This window comes from Chaetodon auriga, chromosome 18 (assembly GCF_051107435.1).
Source record: "Chaetodon auriga isolate fChaAug3 chromosome 18, fChaAug3.hap1, whole genome shotgun sequence".
Taxonomy (NCBI): domain Eukaryota; kingdom Metazoa; phylum Chordata; class Actinopteri; order Chaetodontiformes; family Chaetodontidae; genus Chaetodon; species Chaetodon auriga.
The window spans coordinates 4,968,980-4,990,971 of NC_135091.1; the positions used below are offsets into that span (position 1 = coordinate 4,968,980).

Here is a 21,992-nt window from a genome sequence, read left to right on the forward strand (position 1 = left end):
TGACAGAAGCAAACAAAAAGTATGAAGCTGTGTGTGTGTGTGTAGGTGTGCGAGTCTCACCTATCTGGCAGGTCTTTCCCTCCCACTGTGGAGGGCACACGCACTCGAAGCCATCCTCCAGGTCGATGCAGGTTCCACCCTGAGCACAGGGGCCGGAGGCACACTCGTCCAGATCTGAGAAAACACACACTTCAATGGTGATGGTGAACGAGGACGAGGAGGAGATGAGAGGTTTGTTGACTGATTAAGAAGGACGATTCCTTCTCAATGAATCAAGGTCATCTCCATGTTAGTGGATGCTGAACTAGAGCGCGCTCGATTGGTAAACATCACAAAAGAGTGTCCAACAGGGAAGAGAGGGAGAATTATGTCATGCCGACAGACGAGAGGAAAACGAAGCGGCGACGTGGAGATGATTCAAAGGAACTCACTGTTGGCACAGGTCGGACCCTCCCAGCCCGGCGGACACTGGCACTCGAAGCCCGTGGGAACCTCGTGGCATGTACCACCGCTGGCGCAGGGACTGGAAACACAGGCGTGCTCGGCTGAAGGGGGGGGGGGGGGGGGGGGGCGTATGTTATAAACGGCATCCTCTGTCAATGCTACATCTATCATGAAGGTGTACGTTTTCATGTCAGGCATGTTTTGATTGACTCTTGACTTATTATCTTTCGTTGCTATTATCTACGCATCCTCACAATGCTAGCACGAAATGCTAACACGTTTCAGAAGCTGCAACCAAGAAATGTTTGCGTCTTTGTTACACAGCACAGTGCTGCCTTCACGGAGGACTTTTCCCCACAGGAATCATAACCTTAATGAATGAACTGAAGAGGAGAAACTGAACAGAAACAGTAAGTGTGGGTCCTTCTCACCGATGTGGCAGTTCTTGCCGGAGTATCCCTGTGGACAGGCGCAGTAGTACTCGTCTGGCTCGGTGTTCATGCAGGTTCCTCCGTTGACACAAGGCTGGTGGCGGCCGCAGTAATTCAGATCTGAAGGCAGATGCACAATTACAGACATTTAGTCAGCGATTAATACGAGTATTTCACCCATTTTTGATCATATTTCCAATCAGATTTGAGGAGCAGCAAATGAATTCATCCATCCAGCCTGAATTCTCTGCAAAAACTTTCCCATCTGTGATAGACTTTGACTCTGAACACATGATCCTGAACATGAAGCTTTGTGTGTCTCCACACTGAACTGTGCCTCTGAATTTAAGCTATAGACGCTCGTCAGGTTTCCACTCAAATTTAGTGACGTTTTTAGCTATGTTTGTCAGCTAAAGAAAATGCATTGAGATAATCAGCTGGTAGCACAGATTCTCCAGTTGGGAGCCATTAAATTACTGCAGAAGAAGAGGGCGCAACGAGATAACGAATGACAGTGATGAGGGAAACATGGTGAAATGTGGCCTTTCTGCTGGTTACGACTGCCCTGGTCTAAGCTTAACAATGAATATTATTAACATAACTTAATAAACTTTATTGATTCCGAGGACAAGGCAAGGCCATCTGTCCTCACTGAGTCCATCGTGTCACAGATGTTTAAGTCGTAACCTGTGAAAACCTGTGCATGCAAAATATAATGGCAACAAGCATCATCCTGTGATGAGCAGCTGTCATTCAGTTTTGGACTCCTCGTTTCCAGATACAGAACAAACTGAACCCTATTTGATCCCTGCACACCATCCTTAGGCTAAAGGCCAGGTCGCCCTAAAGGCTGGTAAATAAAAGAGCAGGGATCTGTCTCCACAGGGGAACTCAGGACCCATTCTCATCCCCCGAAGAGCCTTCGGTGACGAAGGGATGCGAGGGGATCGAGTGTCCCTGCCGCTGCTCAGATCTCACAGGCAGTAAAACTATCCAGCTGCTGGTCTCCAGTCAGAGAGGACGAGGAGCGGAGAGGACGCAGACCTCATGTGAGGTCAATTCTTGAGACAACTGAACACGACATGAAACGGATGAAATGACAGAAACGCTTACATTACTGTGTCCAATGGTTTTAGAACATTTTGTCACTGAAATACACACATTCACTGAGTTTAAATACTTCTAATCATATGCTCACTTTGTAAACACACTGCCTAAAATGTGCTAGCATCACCCGTACGGCTGCAGCTAACCATTATCTTCATTATTGATTATTCTGTTTTCTGGATTGTTACTTTTCTTGACAATGAATCAGTTAATAAATAAAAAGGTCTGATCGCTTCAGCTCAAATCGTCTCTGAGAATGGCCGTTAGGTGACGGGACCTTTTAGCTGAATGTGCCTCTGTGCACTTTAAGGAGGCCAGGATGTATTTTATTCTAACAACAGAGACCAGGACAGATGAGCCGGTTTCTCAGGCCACATAAAAGCTCACCATAGCAGCATTACTATTTTACAGGATGATATGTTGCTTCCTCAAAAGTCATTTCTGCTGCTTGCTGCAACTGTAGCTCGAGGGGACGTGCAGGATGAGAGGAAAGGAGTCTGCCAGCGTCCTGAGTGGGAGGTGATGAAATAAACCAAAAAATAAGAGCTTTTCCAAACCTTTATCGCACAGCAGGCCCCCCCAGTTCCTCTCGCAGTTGCACTGCCAGGGGGTGTTGCAGGTCCCGTGGACGCATCCGGGATAGAGCACACATTCGTCACAGAAATGGCCCTGCCAGCCGTAGCTACACCTGTCGAGCACGGGCACCGAAACGTTAGTATAACCTTTATTTAAATCTCGAAGAATCATGCCTTCACTTTCAGCCCATCAGTACAGTCAAAAGAGAATGAATACAGAAATAAATGATGAGCAAACATACAGCAGAACACAGTTCAAGCAGGGAGTAGTTTGTAGTCATGTTGCTTCAAGTGTGTGCAGCACTTCTCTCAAATTCTGTGTTTGCATGCAGGACTTTAAGCATTGGCCAATCACTTGAACAGGTCTAATCATGACTATGGGACCAGTTTAAAGGAAGTGATGCATGATGGCATGTTGCCATTAAGGGCCTTAGAAATAAATGTCTGTCACATTTTACTGAAAGGTGTCACTGCTTCTAAATTTTAACTGGTCACATCGTCATCATCATCAACACCTTCAATTATGAAACCTAACATTCATCTTCAGCTTTGCTCTAAAACATCAAGCTCTCTTTTTATGTCTTACAAGGGAAAAAAAAAAAGTCAAGCTGTGCTGATTTTGTTGTGTTTCCTCCTTCTGCTGTGGATGCAGCCAAGACAAATTAAGTCAATGAAGCCTGATTAAAACATGATTTGTGCCTCTCTCAGTTTAGAAGAAGTGTCCAGTAGTCCTGTAAGTTTCCTGTTTTCTGAGAGCTGATTGTGCTGGTTTCCAGTCCAGTGAAGAGCTGCCACAAGAAGCCAAGTTTCTCCATCACTGAAGTTATTTTATGCACCATTACGAATCATACAACAACATTTATTCGGACGTCTGTGGGAGTCTTTCCAAGACATCCATTAGGCCCCGATTCAGGATTCAAACCACTGAGGAGATAAATATGAAGACAGATACAGAGATTCTACGAGAGGCTGAAGCGGACGCAACCCGCCCCAACAGTGGGAACGCACCGAACACCGTATGGGCTCCTGCGTCAACCTATCCCACGGCCTCCAGCCAACTAATCTTAGTGAAGGGTGACATTCCAGGGCAGGAGGGGTTAAGAATACTTCCAGCGGCTCCCGTGCTCAGGTTAGAGTCTGGGGCTGAGGGCTACCAGGGTGGCACGGCGGTTCTGAGGGCGAGCGGCTGGAGACGACACCGTGTGTGTGTGTGTGTGTGTGTGTACAGTGTATGTGTGCACACGCCTGCAGCTTCATGACAGCGCTCGGCTATTCCAAGGCTGTGGTGTCGTCGAGCCAGCTGTCTTGTCAATTGAATGCTATTTTGGGACTCCTGCAGACGGCACCACTGTCTCTGTGAGAGACGAGGCCTTCGGAAATCTCTGCCATTCTCAGGCTGGAGGGGGCGAGGGGGCATCAGGGAATACTTGGCATGCTTCTTCCACTGTATATGATTAGCTTCAGAGGGTCTGACAGCAACGCAGCAATAACACTAACAGAACTCTGGCATGAGGACTCGCTGACTGCTTTTTGAGCTTAAAGGTATCAAAAGAGGCATTCAGGGGCTTAATTCCTGGCCATAATGATATCACAATTACTCATAAACCCCTTACGGGTGTAGGCGTGATGCTGGATTCCAACATGTTGGAATGTCAAAGCAAAACCTCCAGAGTGGTGGAAAGTGTGTTACATTGCTTACCCAAGTGATTCTCGGGACACGGCAAGCCTTTGACAAATATGTCAGAACAAGCCTAATGTGTGCTCATAAAAAGCCTCAATGCAGCAGCGCAACAACAGGCACGTACGGGCTTTTGTGTTTTCTTAAAAGCCCGTGGCAAGCGAGGCAAAGCCCATAAAACTGTGATGAAATAAAGGCAATGAAAGGAGACGGCGAGGGATTTAATGCCAGCTTTCTGTGACCTGAGGCTTCACTGAATTCACGCCGCTGCAGGAAGATTCTTCACTGCTGCTCTTCTATTCGTGCCACCTTTCCTGTTGACTGCGACTTGACATTTCATAAGAATGAGGTGCTTCCCCCTGTTGTCTGTCTGCTAACTGGAAGAAGGATGCAGCCTACTCATCCAGGCAGATAAAAAAAAAAAAAAAAGGGAAGCAGTTTCCTAAAACTGGTCATCCCCGGTTACTCCTCGGCTCCGAGCCAAAGCCTTTTTTCCTAATAAAAGCAGGCAAGTGTCTCTTTCCATCTGGCAGGTGGGAGGGGGGCTTTTTATTTTACAAATGACGACGGGATGGACCACATCCTGGAAATGTGGACCTATGGGGTGATTCTACGTCACTTTATCTAACTGTCATTTCCACTTTGGGAAACGTACATAACACAGCGGGATATTCATTTCCTCTCCTGCCCCCTGCCCTTCAAGGAGGACTGCAATGCGGATGGGGAGGGGATATGACAATTCCCAGCACGTTTACAGTGGTCAAATTCACACTCCGGCAACTCCCTTTCTTCGGTCCGAGCCGCAGAGAGCTGATGAGACGCTTGGTATTCTGCGGAGGATTTCAGGTGGCTAAAAATACAAGAAGGCAGGCGCGGCGTTGCCCTTTTCTTCTGAACCGAGGTGGAGATGCCCACAAGGGAGGAAAAAGGCTTACACAAAAAAAAAAAAAAAAAACAAAACAACAGGCTATGACAAGTGAAGGTGCCTCTGTTTGGCATCTGAAATCCATCACTCTTTCACACATTTAGATCCACTGTTTTGACACTTATTCTGACACCGGACACCTGATGTTATAGAAACCGCCTTTCTACTACAAACACACCCGAAACAAAACTGCATGTGCAACAATGAGGATGTAAACCAGACAATAGCAGCGCGACAAAGATATTTCTGTATATGAAAGATATTCAATCTTACCTGCACTCCCCTGGGACAGCGCAGCTGCCGTGTAACAGGTTGCAGCCTTGCTTGCAGATGGCTGAGAAGAAACAGTTTAAAGGGATGTTGTTTAAATTGCACTGAGACATGCCTCACTATATTTCTTGCCATAAATACACATTATTCTTAAAGAAAAGGGGCCAGAGAGAAGGGAGGCAAAGGTGGGAGGAGGAGAAGCTTGTTTGTTTGCCATCTTTCTAACAAGTGCAACAAGACGTGAGAATTCATGGCTGGGGGGGGGACGACTTTATAGCCTGCATGTACAACACCACCCCCTCTTAAAAACAACCCAGCACCTCTCCTCTCCCCCTCCTCTTTTCACCCTTCGTCTTCTAAGGTCAGTTGGGTGATTTATTGAGGCCCCCCACTCTCTCCAACACCACCCACAAGCACGACCCCGACGCTGCTACGTGTTAACACGAGCTGGCAGCGCTCGGTGCATTTCAACCACGCTGTTCAAATGGTACCGCGCAGCCATTTCTGTGCAAACTCAAGGTGATTTCAACACTTTAAAGGTTTCAATTACACAACTTTATACTTACAGCAAATAATTTGAGCCCTTTGCACACTACAGAGTTGAAAAATTGGGTTCCAATCATGGCATCTCTGCTTGAAATCTAACATGATCATAAAAATAGCTGCAGATTAATTTTCTCTAGATCGACTGATCAGTTAATCATTGCAGCTCTCGAGAGAAGGTCTCAGCCGGGTCAAGGTCAACGTCTTTTTCCTGAGGCTGCTCGGTGCATTGTGTCACCCTGTCTCGAACGTTTGCCCAGACGCTGGCAGCTCACCTGTCCTGCAGTCTGGGCCCATCCAGCCGTCCAGGCACACCTGAGCCCCCGAAGGCTCACAGCGGTAGTGGCCAAAGTAGTCGTCCCGAGGAACACACAGCTTGTTGCACTTGTTGCTGTAGTAGTTCTCGTCACAGCGCACTCGGATACGATAGATGAGGCGAGCCACCGGCCCGTCGTGCAGGATGGTCTGCCAGGTGTCACCGGGGTTGATCATACCTGTGTGAGCGCTGCGTTCGATCAGCAGCTCCTCCTCATCTGAAACAAAAACCGGAGGAAGACGTTGTGAATATTCTGTTCCCATTCAACGTAGAAACACATAGACAAACTTTTAAAATGTCGCCTCATCCCACTCCATTACTTTGGTTCACTGTCTCTGCTCTCATTGGTTTGGATGCAAATTGCACCAAAAGGCAGTTAGAGACAAGCTTTAGTCACTAAATGCTAACACAGTGGAGCATTTAGTGGCTAGGAGTCAAATGGTAGAGCTTGTAGAGACCAAAACACGAGTTCAACTGAAGCTTGGTGGATGGATAGCCTCAAACATTTTAAGCAGAAAATCACAACCTATGAAAGGACACGACACTACAAGTTAATATTTAGCTAAATGCAACGAGTCCAGACAACTGTGGTTTCCCCAAAGGCTGAAAACAGTCAAACGGAACCAGTGCATTTAGAAAGGAGATTAAAAAAGAGGTTATTTTAAATCAGACGGTGGTAAGGAAGCTCCTTTATTCTCATGTAAAGTGACTCCCTCTCAAGATAAAGCAGCACATTCTTTTTCAGCAGACAGACACTTTGATATCACACAGTGCGTCACTGCTCGTTTCTGTTACCTACTGGGGACCTGTACTGGTATAAACACCAACCCTGTTGGGACCAGCAGTCCTAACGGGGACCAGAGCCCTGTCCTAATGAGGCAAACGTCATTTATGAGGTCCTGGTAAAGGTTAGGGTTTGAGATAGGCTGTCCACAATGAATGGAAGTCAATGCAATGTCCTAACAAGGATAGCTGTACAAACTGTTAGAACTCTCTCTGTGTGTGTGTGTGTGTGTGTGTGTGTGTGTGTGTGTGTGTGTGTGTGTGGAAAGTACCCACTGAATTTTAAGTATGCAATTGAAATTCATTGTCTGCAAATTGATCCATTTTCTGGTGACAGCACACATCACCAGTGCCTGTGAGCTCTCTGTATGTGTACTGTCATGTCGGGGGGGTTGCTACCATTTAGCCTCTAGCACGGCAACACTCGCGTTAAATAAGTTTGCCTCTGTCTGGCTCGCTGCAGCGCCAGCATCCAGAAAGAAAGCAATCTTTATCACAGTGGGATCGAAGCTGGCAAACAATCTCTATGGAAATGGGGGGTCTGTGATTTCCTTTGCTCCATGGCTTTCGGCTGCAATGCACCATAGACGTTTTGAAGTGAGCAAGCAGGGAACACACACACACACACACACACACACACACACACACACACACACACACACACACACACACACACACACACACACACACACACATCCATATGCACACACACCTTCCTCTGCTGGGGACTGACACAATGTCAGACAGAATTAAGCAACAATAACAGAAATAACCCCCGGTAGTTGCCAGATAGAGAACAATGGGCTCCGGGCCCAAGCCGGGCTCTGCTACCTCAGTGTCTAAACACTGAGCCCGGCCGCCCAGTCCACTCCACTTCCTGCTCGATAAACACAAGGAAAACAGCCGGCTGCCTTTCCTGAGGACACAGGGGGAAGGGGAGAGAGGCACACCGGAGGACGTGACGCTGGAGGAGAGGAATCTCACTGACGGACCAGCACACTGGTGGGGTCTTACGTAGGACCAGACGCGGTGCTGACTCAGGCCGGAGAGCAAGTTCAGTGTCCTACAGATATACAGTCATGAACCTCAACAGTTTATCTCACAAGTCTCTAAACAAATCTTAACTTTCTTTCCTTAATATCAATTATTCTTGCTAATTCAATGCAGTCAAATAACAAAACTGTGTGCAGAAGCAACAATGAAAATCAATGATCATGAAACAATCGGATCCAAATCTGAGTCTGCCTACACCTTCTGTCCTGCAGCGCTGATCATTCAGGATATGGTTAAACAGCTATATTGTCTTTAGTCGGATGTTCAGTTTTCCGTCAAAGTGTTTGCCGGCTCCGCTGTAGAAGCCGCCTATTGTTAAATGATTCTGACCTTTTGAAAATCTTGGCAAGAATCAAAAATAGGCTCAAAATCAGAATCACTTTCATTCGCAAAATGCACAATGTAGACCGGACTTAGAGTTGGTGAGAGAGCACAGTGAAACAGGACCTTTAAAAATCAAAAGGCTAAGCTAAAAAGCTACGGAAATATAAGAATTATAGCTACAATATGCTACATTATGCTGCATACAAAAGAAGATGTGGCAGAATTCAGATTCCTGTTTTGTCTGAGTTTGACTGGAGGAAACTGGCGGACATCCAATCTGCAGTGCTACTGGACAGCTAACTAAAGACCACATCAATGAGGATGTAGTCTGCATTACTATGAAATAAAATGCCGTTCCTGTCGATGACACGCAGCTCTGCAAACAGGAGCAAAGGGGGCAATCCTGCAGCCTTGACTCAAGGTTTACTCACTCAATCCAGCAACAGCTCGATCACTAATAGTAGCTCAAAACAAACCTAAACTGCCAAAAACCACACTCTGTGCCTCCCTAAAATAGCTCAAAGCTGACTTTTTCTCTCCAGATACCAATTCTGATACTGATTCCCAATCAGAGACTAGTGTAACACAAACTAAAACTCTGAATTTTATAATGATACTGATGAAGTAACTATATTTAATATGGATCTGTCGCGTTAATACCAGATCCGCTTAAGAAGATCAGTACGTTCCCTAATACTGATCCGGTGGATGGGATCGTAGCCTCCCGATGGTGATGACTTGATGACAGCTCCAGGCTCTGCCCTGTGGTCATAATGTGGTGGCAAAGATGGCTTGCAGAGCCACAGAACAGATGTCAAGTTGTTTCGTTCACTTCCTGAACATGATAACGTCTTCACCGTGTTCAGGAACAGTTTTGAATTCTTTAAACCAAGAGGCAGTGCCGTATTTAAGAATATGGGTGAATTCACTCGAAACACACAGTATTGTAATTTCTGCCGCGAGGAGTCTCTCAATCAAAACAATAACACACAATGCACATTTCAATGCAGAAATGTTGCATATGCCTTTAAACTGAAAACCTTGTTTTCAACCTGCCCGGCCCACCTGCCAGGCAAAGGCTGCAATCACCACTGCAGCTCAGTGAACTTACAGACGGTCAGCACTACGAGCAGACTCCCTTGTGATCTTCTGAAGAGGTTGAAAGGAGCATTTGTTCCAGACGTTTGTGTTTCTGCAACCCATGACATTAAGGTTGAAGTCAGCTGATGTTTGCGACCTCACGGTAGCCTCAGTGTGGTTTTCAAACACAATTCAGCCTGAATCAAACCTGCCCGAGCTTCTGTTTTCTCAAATTAGGTCTGCATTTTGGCATGAAATGAAAAACACTTCCCTTGTTCTTGTCTCACAAGTGTTGAAAATGTGTTTCTTCTTGCATCCTTCAAACCAGAAATGCATCTATTTTGCTACTTTAAAAGCAGTTTGGCTAAGACTTAAGTGCGAGTAGCTGGCAGAAAATCAATTGCACGGTTTCTCAAGCAACATTTAAGCCTTACATCCATCAGAAATGTCAGAGCTAATTACTGTAAATGTACACAATTACTGGAGGCCCACAAGCAGAAACAGTGACTACACCGTCTAATCAAAGCACCGTGATGTCAAAATCTATTTCTTCCCCATTGTCTGCATTCATGAGTGGAAGCGTGTTTGATGTCATGGACAAAACAGGATGTAGTGACCTCATATAAATAAGGAACAAGTTTAGACTGGAGAGGACAGTATGGATGTATAAACGCGCTCATGTACACGCTTGCATGCACAGAAACGTATTAGAGACTCGTGAAAAATGCCACCGTCTCCACAGATCAAAGCCACATCCACACACACAGACATTATAGTCCTCAATGGGTCCTCTTCCTCCCAGACTGGGCTACTGCTCAGACGGGAAAAAGGGGGTTGTACAGGAGTCCACCCGGCGGACATAACCGAAGGAAAACAGGATACAGCTGGTCAGAACTGACCGCCAGAGCCAACATAGCCGAGAAGACCCGAGGACTTATATTCTATATGAAGCGTCTTGGGGGGCTACAGGGTCGACTGTTATGTTTGACAAACATTAAAAACCCAAAGATTCTCAGTTTACTATGATATAAAACTAAGAAAACCAGCCCACGTTTACATTTTAGAAACAGGCATCAGTGAGTTTTTGGCATTTTTGCTTGAAAGATGACAAAAAAAAGATTCAAAATTGCTGCTGATTACTTTTCTGCTGATTGACTAATGGATGAATGGAAAGATCTTTTCAGAGAACTGAAAACAGCCATCATACAGTCTGTGCCACTTTACAAGATTGAAGCCAGAACTTTTAGAAATCTTCCTGAAAATCCTTTAAAACCGCCAACCTCTATCTCCTACAGTTCATAGAAGTCAGTACTGAGATGTGTGCGACGTTCAGACTTACTGTTGCGTGTGGCGTTGTCCCAGTCCCAGGCTTCTACAATCAACGTGTACGTCCGCTGGAGGGAAAGGAAAAAACAAAAGTAAATCAGGTGAAATTTGGACAGAAAAGCACTTTATCTCCAACACAAGGTGCAACATTTTGCTCATTTCTGTGCAGGTAAGTCTACATGAGTATCACTTCAGCCATAGGTGAGGTAGGATGACCAGCTGTGTCCATATGCTGCTGCAGGGCAATGCTGCTACTTAGCTTAGCAGCACTGAACCTCTTCCCAGCAACATGAGGAAACAAGCACTCTCCTTAGGAATCAAAAACCAATGCAACTCCAGTAAATGATGTCTCAGGTTACCCATAGACTGAATGCATGGTAGGTTCTGATATGAGCACTGTATGATAATGAGCTCACTTACATTCCAACATTTCCATTTCACATGACTTGAGCTTGTCAATGCTACAGAAATTTGCCTTTTCATTGATGTATTTCACTGGCCAAAGTGTAAAACAAAATCTATACCATTTACAAGACAGAGCCATGCTCACAAACATGTCAGGATAATGTCAACAATGTTTTATCGTAAACCTGACAAAATCTGCCATATCTCAATTACTGTTGCTGACTAAATGATGAATTGTCCACAAAAAAGGAAGATTAAACAGAAGGCCTTTGTTATTTTGTTCCCAAATTCATATCCAGACAGAAGTAAACATGACCAATAATCACAATGAGTTCATAACATAGACAATCTACTGTGGATGAGCATTTTAGCCATAGTCATGCTACTCTTCTACAAGCATCAGCTTACGTGCACACACACACAAACATGATGCAAAAATCAATTTCATTGCTACTACAGAGTCTCATATGCAACCAGGCCCTGTTGCCTGGAGGTGTGCTTGAGTTACGCTGCAAATGAAACCCAATGATTCAGAGATAAAAGAGCAAGAGACCTAAAGTACAACAGTGGGAAGAAGCCAAGAGGTGCTGTAGGACTGAGACGTGGAGAGGGAGGGACATAAGAAAAGAGCAAAGTGCTGTACCAACTTTCCTCTGGCTCAGCACGCAAAGAGTTTGTATGAACCTGCATGTACCCCAGCTGGCTCATCAGTGAAGCTTGGCAGCTGTGATGCAAAAATCCTGGCAACAAAAGGCATGGAAGCCACAACACTGAGATGTGTCATGGAGTTCAGCTGAGGGAAAGGTCAGAGATACGCAAAGATAGTTGTGGTGAAGGTGACTGAAATGGTAACTATGTGCCAAAGTGCAAGAACATTCATGTTTTGACAAACATCTCATCACAGTTAGCCTCTGAATATTAGCATCTGGGTAAATCTGATGCATTAACAATGTGGTAGCTACCTGACAAAATGCTGTGGTTGGCTACAGTAGATCATGGTCTTATTTAGAACCAGATGTGATGTTTAACCTCTCACTAGACCTTTTCCTAAAGCCCACCACTGAAACCATTTTTTTTTTCCCTGTGTCTCTTCCAATATCTGTATGACAATCAGTATATAAAACAAAATCATGAATGTAAAGAGAGGCAGATGTTGTTCGACCGTGTTTTCAGGAAAAATAAAGCCTCCGCAGGTATGATGTCCGTTAAGAAGGTCACTTTGCCAATATTAGCTGTGCGAGACAAACTCTGCCTGGCTTTGTCCTTGGTTGTCAGACAGCGAAGTAAATCAGCAGCTAAGGGGATTATCTTGTTTTACACCAAGTGATGCTTTACAGTTGAACAGTATAACAGCAGTGGTGCATTGATAAATGTGTTTGCTGAAATGATTAGCTGATTATTCAATTAGTGCATCAGCAGAAAATGAATCAACAACACGTCTGATAATCTACTAATGCTTTAAGGCATTTATCAAGCAGAAAATCCTAACAAGTTTAACAAGTGTATGAGGATTTGCCTTGTGCTCTTGTATTTTTTTTGCTTTACAAGGGACTAAATGATTAATAAAAAATGTGAATTAGTTGCAGCCTTAGGGATCCTGTATTATCATCATCACCATGACACCATATACAACACTTGTGCTATATTATAACATATATAACTGTTACATGTTCTCAACTCAAGTACACATTTTAAGAGATACTTTGTGGATATTTGGGACTTATTCTTTAAAACATGCAACATGTAAACATGTATTGCAATGATGCAGCAAAAAGGTGCACATTCTGCACAGCTAAAACTAGTTTGAGTAAACATGAGTGGGCACACACACACACACACACACTCACACACACACACACACACACACACACACACACACACACACACAGATGGAAACCAACCAAGCTAACCAGCATCACAGGAGTAATCTAGCTGGTGTGCTGCAGGGCACACTGCTAGGCAACCAGCTGACCTAAATAACACTCATTACGTCACCACCAGTGACAGTTGTAGTAGCCACAGTTTGACTGCTGTGACCTCTACTGTAATGTCATTGATAGGACGTTAGCCTGGGGGGGTGGTACAAAAAAAAAAAAAAAAAAAAAAAATCAAAGGCAAGAATTAGAGGGACTTGTGGTTCCTTCAATGAAGCGGGAAAGAGAAATCACAGGGTGGGGGATTGGAAAATGTGTGTGTGTTGTTGATCTGGGGGACCAACAAGCTGGTAGGCTGGTTGCTGCTGGGCTGTGGGATTAAGTAGGCTTGTCTGGCTGTGGGTGGTGGTGGGAGGAAGGGGAGGGGAGTGTTATTGTGGAAGACCACGGGTGACAAGAGAAGGGGATGGAAGATGAAGGGATGGGGGTGAGCTAAAGGGTCTGGGTCAGAGTTTGGACACGGGTGGTACAGCTGTGTGAGGCTGGTAAGGGGTAAGGGAGATAGGTGAAAAGGAAGGTTGCAGTTTGAGGGAAGGAGTGAGTCTGGGGGTTTTGTCAAAGGGGGAAGCTCATGCTGCTGTTGCCGGAAGCTCTGCCAACCCGTCCAACCTCAGACGCACAACAGATGCGGCCTCAAAGATGGATTATTTGACATGAACGTGGATCATCCCACGACATGTAGCTCGGCTTCTGACCTTTCCACCCGTTCCCCCTCCCCCCACCACAAAAGGGTGGGCTAGCTGCCCCAGTCTAAGCATGTGGGTGGGTGTGTGCATATGCCAGTGCATACAAGAGGAGCTATGACTGGCAATGCATGCATTAGTGGCAGGAGATATTTGTGATGATGCCTGCCTGTAGCATGAGACTGTGATGCAGACAAACCTTAATATGAGGAAAACTCAAAGAAAGAACAGGTGGCCACATTGTGATCTCCACTTTTTAGGGTTTACTAAAATCTAGACATGCTTGCATGCCAGCATGCTGTAAACGGTTGGGTAAATAGTTCCCTGAGTCAGTGTATGTTTGGGTTGAGCAAAGCCATGGACTAGTCTGGTTTCCCACAGACCATCCCAGTCTGTGATTAGCTGGATTAAGTGACAGCTGCCCAAATGGTTGGAACAAGATAGATGGATGGGCAGGGGGATAAAGGGGAGGAGTGGGGGAGGGAAGGGGGAAAGGCTACTGAACAAAGACCCTTGTCCCAACACCATAACTCACCCCCATACCAATCAAAACCATTGTCCATGAAGAGACACAGTCAGCACGAGGACAATTAGTGTCAGCATGTGTGCTACTGAGCCAGGGCAGGACAGTTGCATGGGCGAAGTCAAAAAAAGCTGACAGCAGTCCTTGCATGAGTCCTAATCTTATATCCAACTGTGCTACAACTCAGAAAATATCCTAATTTCATTAACCTGCTCTTTTCCCCTCTACTCAAAACACACACGTCAACTGTGACAGTGTGAAATACTTCATCTGAGACCACGAAGAACCCTCTGCCAGTCAAATCTCCAAAACCCTACCCAGCCCTTCCCCTAATGGATTAGAGGATTTACTCAGAGAAATCCTAGTTTTCAAGTCAAGAAGGGGGGCATGGTTAAAAAAAAAGAAAAAAAAGAATTGGATGTCATGTCCTCAGTGAATCTCTGTTTGCAAGGCACCCTGATAGCTCACCTGGAGGACAGTGTGTCCCATATACTAAGGCTGAGTCCTTACTGGGTTTAATTCCAAACCGGCCCTTTGCTGCATGTGACCCCGACTCTCTTCCCCCTTAGCTGCCTCTCTCCAGCTGCACCATCAAATAAAGCCAAAAAAAAAAATAAATCTGTGTTTGCTGGAAATGCCATCTTTGCATTGCACGGCACAAAATGAACCTCATCATTTCATCGAATTCAGGTAGAGTGATCTGGGCATTCACAAAAGGCCATTCTGGGGAAGGCGGAGGATGTAGTGGCGATTTCTGGGGAGAGCCACAGGTGTAGGTTCCCACGCCAGATGAAGAGCGGATGGATGAGTGGACGGTGGCCATTGAAATAAAAAGGGCCAGGGAACAGAGAGAGGTGGCAGTGGGAAGTGGAAGCTGGGGCAGGTTGGGGTCACTAAGCATGGGATCTGCACGCTTCTTTTTCAAAAGAGGGGTCAGCCCTCTGCATGTGGGGCGATGTGCGTGTTTGCATTCGAAGAATACTAAGAATGTGAGATCCAGGCCTGGTGTGTAATCCCATGCAAGATCCCAGTCTGCCAACAATCCACCATCAATGGAGGGGTGCGCCTGCATTGTAGATGTGAGGTTTGATTGACTCATTCCTGCCTCTTGGAGAAGGTTGGGACCGCAAATGCTGATTGAGCTTTGAGAGCTATTCCGAGGAGCTTGTTTTTAATGCCTTTCATGCAGTAAGTACAAAATTCACTGATGTGTACTCCCTCTAAAAAACTTGTCTGTAACCTTGAGCTATTTCTGTTCCCATGTCATTGAGAGGTGACCTGAATGTCCACCTCCCTGTTCCCAACTCCTCCACAGGGAGTTCCACTGACATCTCCTGATTTATTGCCTTCTGATGGGACATGAGGTCATCACGATTCATCCCGTGGCCAGTAATAGCTGCATGTAATCTTCATTAATCTGTGATGTCAATCCCAGCTTTTGGTTTTACTAGGGCTGAGTCTACACTATTCCAGCAAGGGCATCGAGCTGTGCCATCTCTGCTGCAGAGGAAGGGCAGTGGACACAACAGCATGTGATGCTTCTTCTACCTTCTTCAGACACCAATCTTTAGGATTACTGGTAAAAATATGCATGAATAAGAGCAGCACTCTCATTCTTAACAGCCAATAATGGATAATGGCTGTCTCAACATATGAGGAATAGAACAAAATAAATTATGTTAATCAACTCTGAAATGTTCAGTTGCATCTTTTATTCTAATTAGTCATTAAGGCGATCTGGAAGAGAGATAATATGGTATCATTAGCTCCTAATGATATTAAGGGTCATTAAATGCACTCAACGGGCTGAACATCTAGACACCCTCAACTAGAGAGCCTTCCAATATTTGTAGGGGGTTTGTTTGGTTGAGGGAGCAGGGGGAATCAGGAGTAAAAAGCCGAAATAGTAGATGTGAGCTGAGCCAGCATTCTATCACTTCTGCTTGGAGGGTGGACTCAGATGCAAATCTGTCTTGGTCAAGCTCCTCAATCTGTTCAGAGGCAAGGATCAAAGACCGCCGATGGCAAAATCCTTGCAAATGTGATGGTGATGTTGGCAGGCAGAGAAGTTGGAAGGTTTTGACCCTTTTTGACATCCATGCTAAACCTTCCTGTGCTTGGCTTGTCCCAGGACTCCACGGAGACAATACTGGACATCCGCAACTTGTTCAAAATCAAAGCATGAAAATGCATTACGTATAAAAAGGATGTTTGGTTCTTCAACCAAAAACTCCCTTCCACTTGTGTTGTTTGTTTACTCTTACATAATACTGCATCCCTGAGCTTAAGTTCCACCACAGAACCACAGATAAAGAAGACCCATCCAAACACCTCGGACCCTATCACAGATATAACCTGTATTTCCTTACTAACATACCTCACACCAACTGTCTGTGACCCTTGATGTCCTTGTAGTGAGACAGGCCCTGCATTGAACAATGCAATCAATTACTTTCTATTTCCCCTCTGGGGTCCAAAACCCCAAATAATTATAAATACTCTAAGAGCTTATCCTGGTACAAAGTAAATCTGAACATATGAGACAGGACAACAAATCACATTTGGAAGGCTTGAACCACTGGACATTTGGCACTTTTTGCTTGACTGAATGACATCAATTAATTTCTGGTCAACCAATCTTTTTAACTCTTCAGTGGGACTACAAGCAGTCTGCTTTCCCCAAATAAAACTCAGTGACAGTCTGCGTTTGCAGTACTGGTCTTCATCTCATGTCAGAGCATCAATCCTCAATCAAACACCATGGACGCAAGCAAATCTTCAGCCTAAGAGAACAAGTAAGCAAACCTATATTTTGAATGAAACCTTGCAGGCAAGAAAAGCACTGCTGACCAATGAGCGATTGGCGTTACAAGCCACTACTATTGCTATTACTACTACTACTCCTACTACTACTACTACTACTACTACCACTACATGTGTGGTTGAGAGAGCAGGTTACAGGCTGTATAACAGTCATATCTCTGCTGGGTAGAGAGGTGGGGGGCTGCGAGTTCTGCACACAAATTGCTTGCCAGAGTTATGTGCCAAGAGATGTCGCACTGAAGGCAAGGCATTTGGCTGGCTGGTGTATACCGGCTGTGCACACACACGCACGGCCCATTGAGCATGCTGCTACTATGCCAACAGGGTCATTACCCATGCACTTCCAATACAACAAACCCCTCCCCTCCTGGCGCTAATTAGCCAGCATGATCCGAGAATATGCAACACGTAGACCAAACAGCAACACATGCACATTTGCATAGAAAAGCTAAATGGCTTCACATGCAAACCACAGATATGTCAGATTTGTCACTGAGCGACTTACTGTTAAACACTAACTCCAAAACAAAGAGGAGGCTAGACAGTGGTTAGAGATGGAGAGAGATGCTGCCAAGATAGAAGCAGGGTCGATTCATTAGTGCTGCAACAATTAATGACTGAGTTGTGAACTATTTTAATGATCGATTAGCGGTTTGAGTAATTTTCTAAGCAAAGAAAGTCAATTTTCTCTGATTGCAGCTTCTTAAATGTGAATATTTTCTGGTTTCTTTACTACTCTATGACAGTAAACTGAAAGTCTTTGGGTTGTGGGCATAACAAGACCTTTGAGGACGTCATCTTGGGTTTGAGTCCTCCATCTTCAATTCCTTGCATTCTTCAAAATGGAAACATTTTTCATGCCTTAAAAAGGACAGATTGCTCTCGTATCAAATGCTGAACTTTTTATTTTTGTCTGAATAATACCAGTCTGGCAAGGCTGGCAATCACAATCCAGCTGTGCCACAACCTTTTTGACTTGGGTCAATATCATCATCACATGTGCCAAAAAACATTTGACAAACAACTTAAAGCTTTCAAACAATCAGGTTAAAGCTCAATTCTAGTGGACTCTTGCCATATCTGTCAGTTACTTCCTCAGGTGTTAATTTGCCTGAAGTATTCTAAGAGCTACTAAAGCAATAGACATGCTTCAGAAACATTAACAGGCTAATTCCTGATCCAAAGCAACAGGGCGCCTGACTGGAGAGCAATACAGCACCGCCTCCAGCCAAGCTCCATTATCATTTCAAACAGGTTCAACAGTACAGTGACAATTTAACTGCCCATGTAATGACATGCTTTAATTACCCCCACAAGGAGCCTCTAGCACCTGCACACCATTCATTTAACAAGAGGCAGGGGACGCGGTGGGCCACAGCAACACGCACGTACAGTGTATTCAAACAAACGAATCAATCCACACGCAGAGACACACCACTCTAAACTACACATGTGTTGTGCACATAATAGCTGTAGAGCATGTGTTGACAGCAGCACCTGAGCAGGCTGCTTCACGCAGTACTTTGAGTCATTTAGTGGAGGCTAGAACTGAGGTTTCAACTCATTTTTCCCTCATACACCAAAAACAACGATTGAGTGGGATGTGAGGAAATAGTTTGACAAAAGTGGACATGATTGTAGGTGTGTTGCATTGTCATTGTTGTTGTGTAATTGTGCTGGTGGTGTATCAAATCCTTTTTCAGACCAGAAAGTGAATAGCTGTTGTGATTCAGCAGCTGTTGGGGATCCACATGAATTAAGAAAACAAAAACAAACTTCTCAGGCTACCTTCCCACCCTCCCCAGCACTTTTTTTTACTGTGTTAGATAATCTCAACTTCAAACTATGTTGTGAAAACACTACTTGAAATTATGTTGCAGAGGCTTCCAGTCTTCTCAGCCTGTGCAACGATTAATGCAGTGATGATTTACTGATGTTAACAAGCAGTTAAAATCTACAGCAGTGCCTTTGAAGACTGCATTTCTCAATCTACAACTGTAGTTTCACCGAACCCCAATGCACCACCATCAGTCATTCAGCTGAGCTGCGACACTGATGAAGTCGTCAATGCAATGAGACACAGCAATTCTGTTGTTGATTCTGCAGAATTAACGAGGACAACGTCACCTCCTGAACAGAATCAAAGGGCAAACAGGTCAAAAGTTTCAACCACTGCTTTGGTCTGCAATTCACTGATCATCTTATTGACTGTTAGGACAAGTGATATCGATTATAGAAGGCAAGAAAACTGAAATATGAAAATGTTATGGCCGCTGGATGATGAAGGGTCAGCCAAACACCTTGTACATTTACTGTAGGCAAAGATGCATTGTGCTGGTACATTGTACAGGTACAGTAATCGATTTAAAAACACGACAGTATCACTTTGGCCAGAGATACTGCAGACATAAACCTTTTGTACAGCTTCCTCAAGTGTCACTAGTTCACACTACTCTGCTAAGCATGCTTCTGAATGCAGCTACAAGAATACCTGCAGCACCAGGAGGACTCAAATGCTGAATGCTGTCTGCACAAGATGGGTGCTCGAGCCATTTAAAGTGACCTCAATCAACAGCATCAACAATCTAAATCACTATAGCCAACAATTTAGAAAGATAATTAGAACACACTGTATGTTTATCACGGAAAAAGGTCTGCTGACCTTGCATCACCTCGCCACAGAGTCCTCATGATCCAGTTGAAGGTGCAAAGCATTTCTCTGAATGCTAACAATTCATGATGGCCCCACTTAAACTTCCAGCCACCTATCGTTATGATGGACTGGTAACCTGAACGCTAACAAGATACGAAGAAATCTAGGTTTTACAAAGGTTGACTTTGTTCACAACTGTTGATATAAGTGAACTCCTGGATAAAGTTTGGACTGGCAGCTTTGCAAGTTAACTAGGTAAGGAGGACAGTACCGGAGGGAAACTGGTCGCATTTTGGCACAGGCAGAATTATGTCCAAAATTAGTAGAAAGTCACTGAAACAGCTAATGCATACAGCATCACAAAAAGCCCAAATCATCTGAATGAAGTCAAACTTTAAAAAGGATTATAATCAGGCCGAACGTTAGTGATTGTTGACAGTTAAAAAAGCATCAAACAAATTATTAGAAACAAAACAGGTGATTCCGAAGAGACTCTTCAACATCAATGGGTTAAAACATCTTCTGTGAGGCACAGAGTAGGAACACTACCTTTTATTTATGAATCTCAAAAGTACCCGCTTGCACAAGCTGTACCTTCTGTGAAATCACAGAACGAACAAAACAAAGTGTTCTCAGAGGAAATCCCCGCTGCCTCCTCCCCGACACCATAACACAGCTCCATTTAATATTAAGAACGTAGCCAGAGTCAGATGGTCAGATTGAGTTCAGTGCACACGGGCTTCCACAGGGCAGCTGTCCAGATCACACAGTCAATACTACACTGCATCTTTGTTGATGAGCGACGCAACAACACAGATGTCTGTCAGACTCGTAAACTCTGACGACAGGCAACGGTACGTAAGATTTCTAAGACACAGAATGTGCAGTGTGTGAGGGGGAAGGCCTTTCTGGGAAGAAATCAGAGCATGGGGTTAAAGCGATGGTGAATGTGAAGGAGCGAGAAGAAAGCCACAGACTGTACACACTGATGAACAATGAGAGGGAACGAGCTCATGGTTTTAAATCATTTTTAATTATTGATGCATGCAAGAAAGAGCATAGCACACCATTCTGAATGAATCCTGTGCTCTTTGCAGAAATCTGACTTTGCATGCTGATTCTCTGACCGTCTACAAGTTTCACAACAGGAACAATGCAACAAAAACATCAGGATGAAATGTTTTTTGGAAATGTGTTAAGATGAATAAAATGCATTACTTTGAGCACATTCAGTCCTGAAATGATGCTGTGAGCAACACCCTGCATTTCTGCAGAAAATCCATGTGGATCTTTTAAGGGATTAAGAAGCTGAAAAATCACCACAAATTATACACAGTTAATAATTGATTGATGACTTATTGACCTAGGTGGGAGAGAGGTGGGCTTTTGGATTCAAACAGGACAAGGGGACTGGATATTAAAATCAGCCAGTGATAAAACAGGAAAATGAATTCTCACACTAAACACATCATAAAGGGACCAAACAAGTGCTTCTTTTGCAGCTTCCAGAGTCTCTAGAAGACATAAACCCTTCTCCTTGGTGGCATTACTGGAGAGCTTTTACAAGAAAGAAGCTGCACGACATGTCACATTCACAAAAGACATTTTTACTTCTAGCTGTAAGAATCTTTCCTTTCAGAAGATTTTAACATTATCGCCCAACCCTAGTGCACTGCTGACTCTTAAAAATATGATAAAGAAAACTCATTACAGAGCAAACCTTCTTTCCAGCACATACAAAGAAAACATGGTGAAACTGTACAGTTAAATCTTTGTGTGTGTCTGTAATTACAAACCTGAAATCCAACCATCAAAACAGACCCTGAACGCCACTTTTAAGAAGAAGGGAGGTCTTATCAAAAAAAAAAAAAAAGCTGTCATTTCTGCCTGACTTGCTAATTGTACAATTAATACGGAGCTGAATCACAGGTGAGACTCGTGTGTGTGTGTGTGTGTGTGTGTGTGTGTGTCCACGCAGCAGCCCTGGGACCAGAAGAGGAAGGATGGGGGAGGGAGCCACAGAGACGAAAGATAATTGTTTACTAGAGGCCTATGTGGCCGTCTCCTAGCAACAGCTCTGACGAGCTCCGCATCAGGTGTGGCTAACCATGGCAGC

The 21,992-nt window shown here is 44.5% G+C and overlaps 1 protein-coding gene across 2 annotated transcripts in view; it reads right to left on the reverse strand.

Moving 5' to 3' along the window:
* The window catches only part of jag2b (jagged canonical Notch ligand 2b), a 41,446-nt gene that overhangs the window by 11,283 nt on the left and 8,171 nt on the right, over positions 1-21,992 (reverse strand). For both annotated transcript variants that reach the window (XM_076756266.1, XM_076756264.1), the window contains exons 3-9: positions 10,869-10,923; positions 6,249-6,506; positions 5,434-5,494; positions 2,540-2,670; positions 876-995; positions 432-545; positions 61-174 (exon numbers count right to left, since the gene is read on the reverse strand). In XM_076756266.1, coding sequence (XP_076612381.1) covers positions 61-174; positions 432-545; positions 876-995; positions 2,540-2,670; positions 5,434-5,494; positions 6,249-6,506; positions 10,869-10,923 — 853 coding nt within the window. The remainder of the gene's footprint in view (positions 1-60; positions 175-431; positions 546-875; positions 996-2,539; positions 2,671-5,433; positions 5,495-6,248; positions 6,507-10,868; positions 10,924-21,992) is intronic.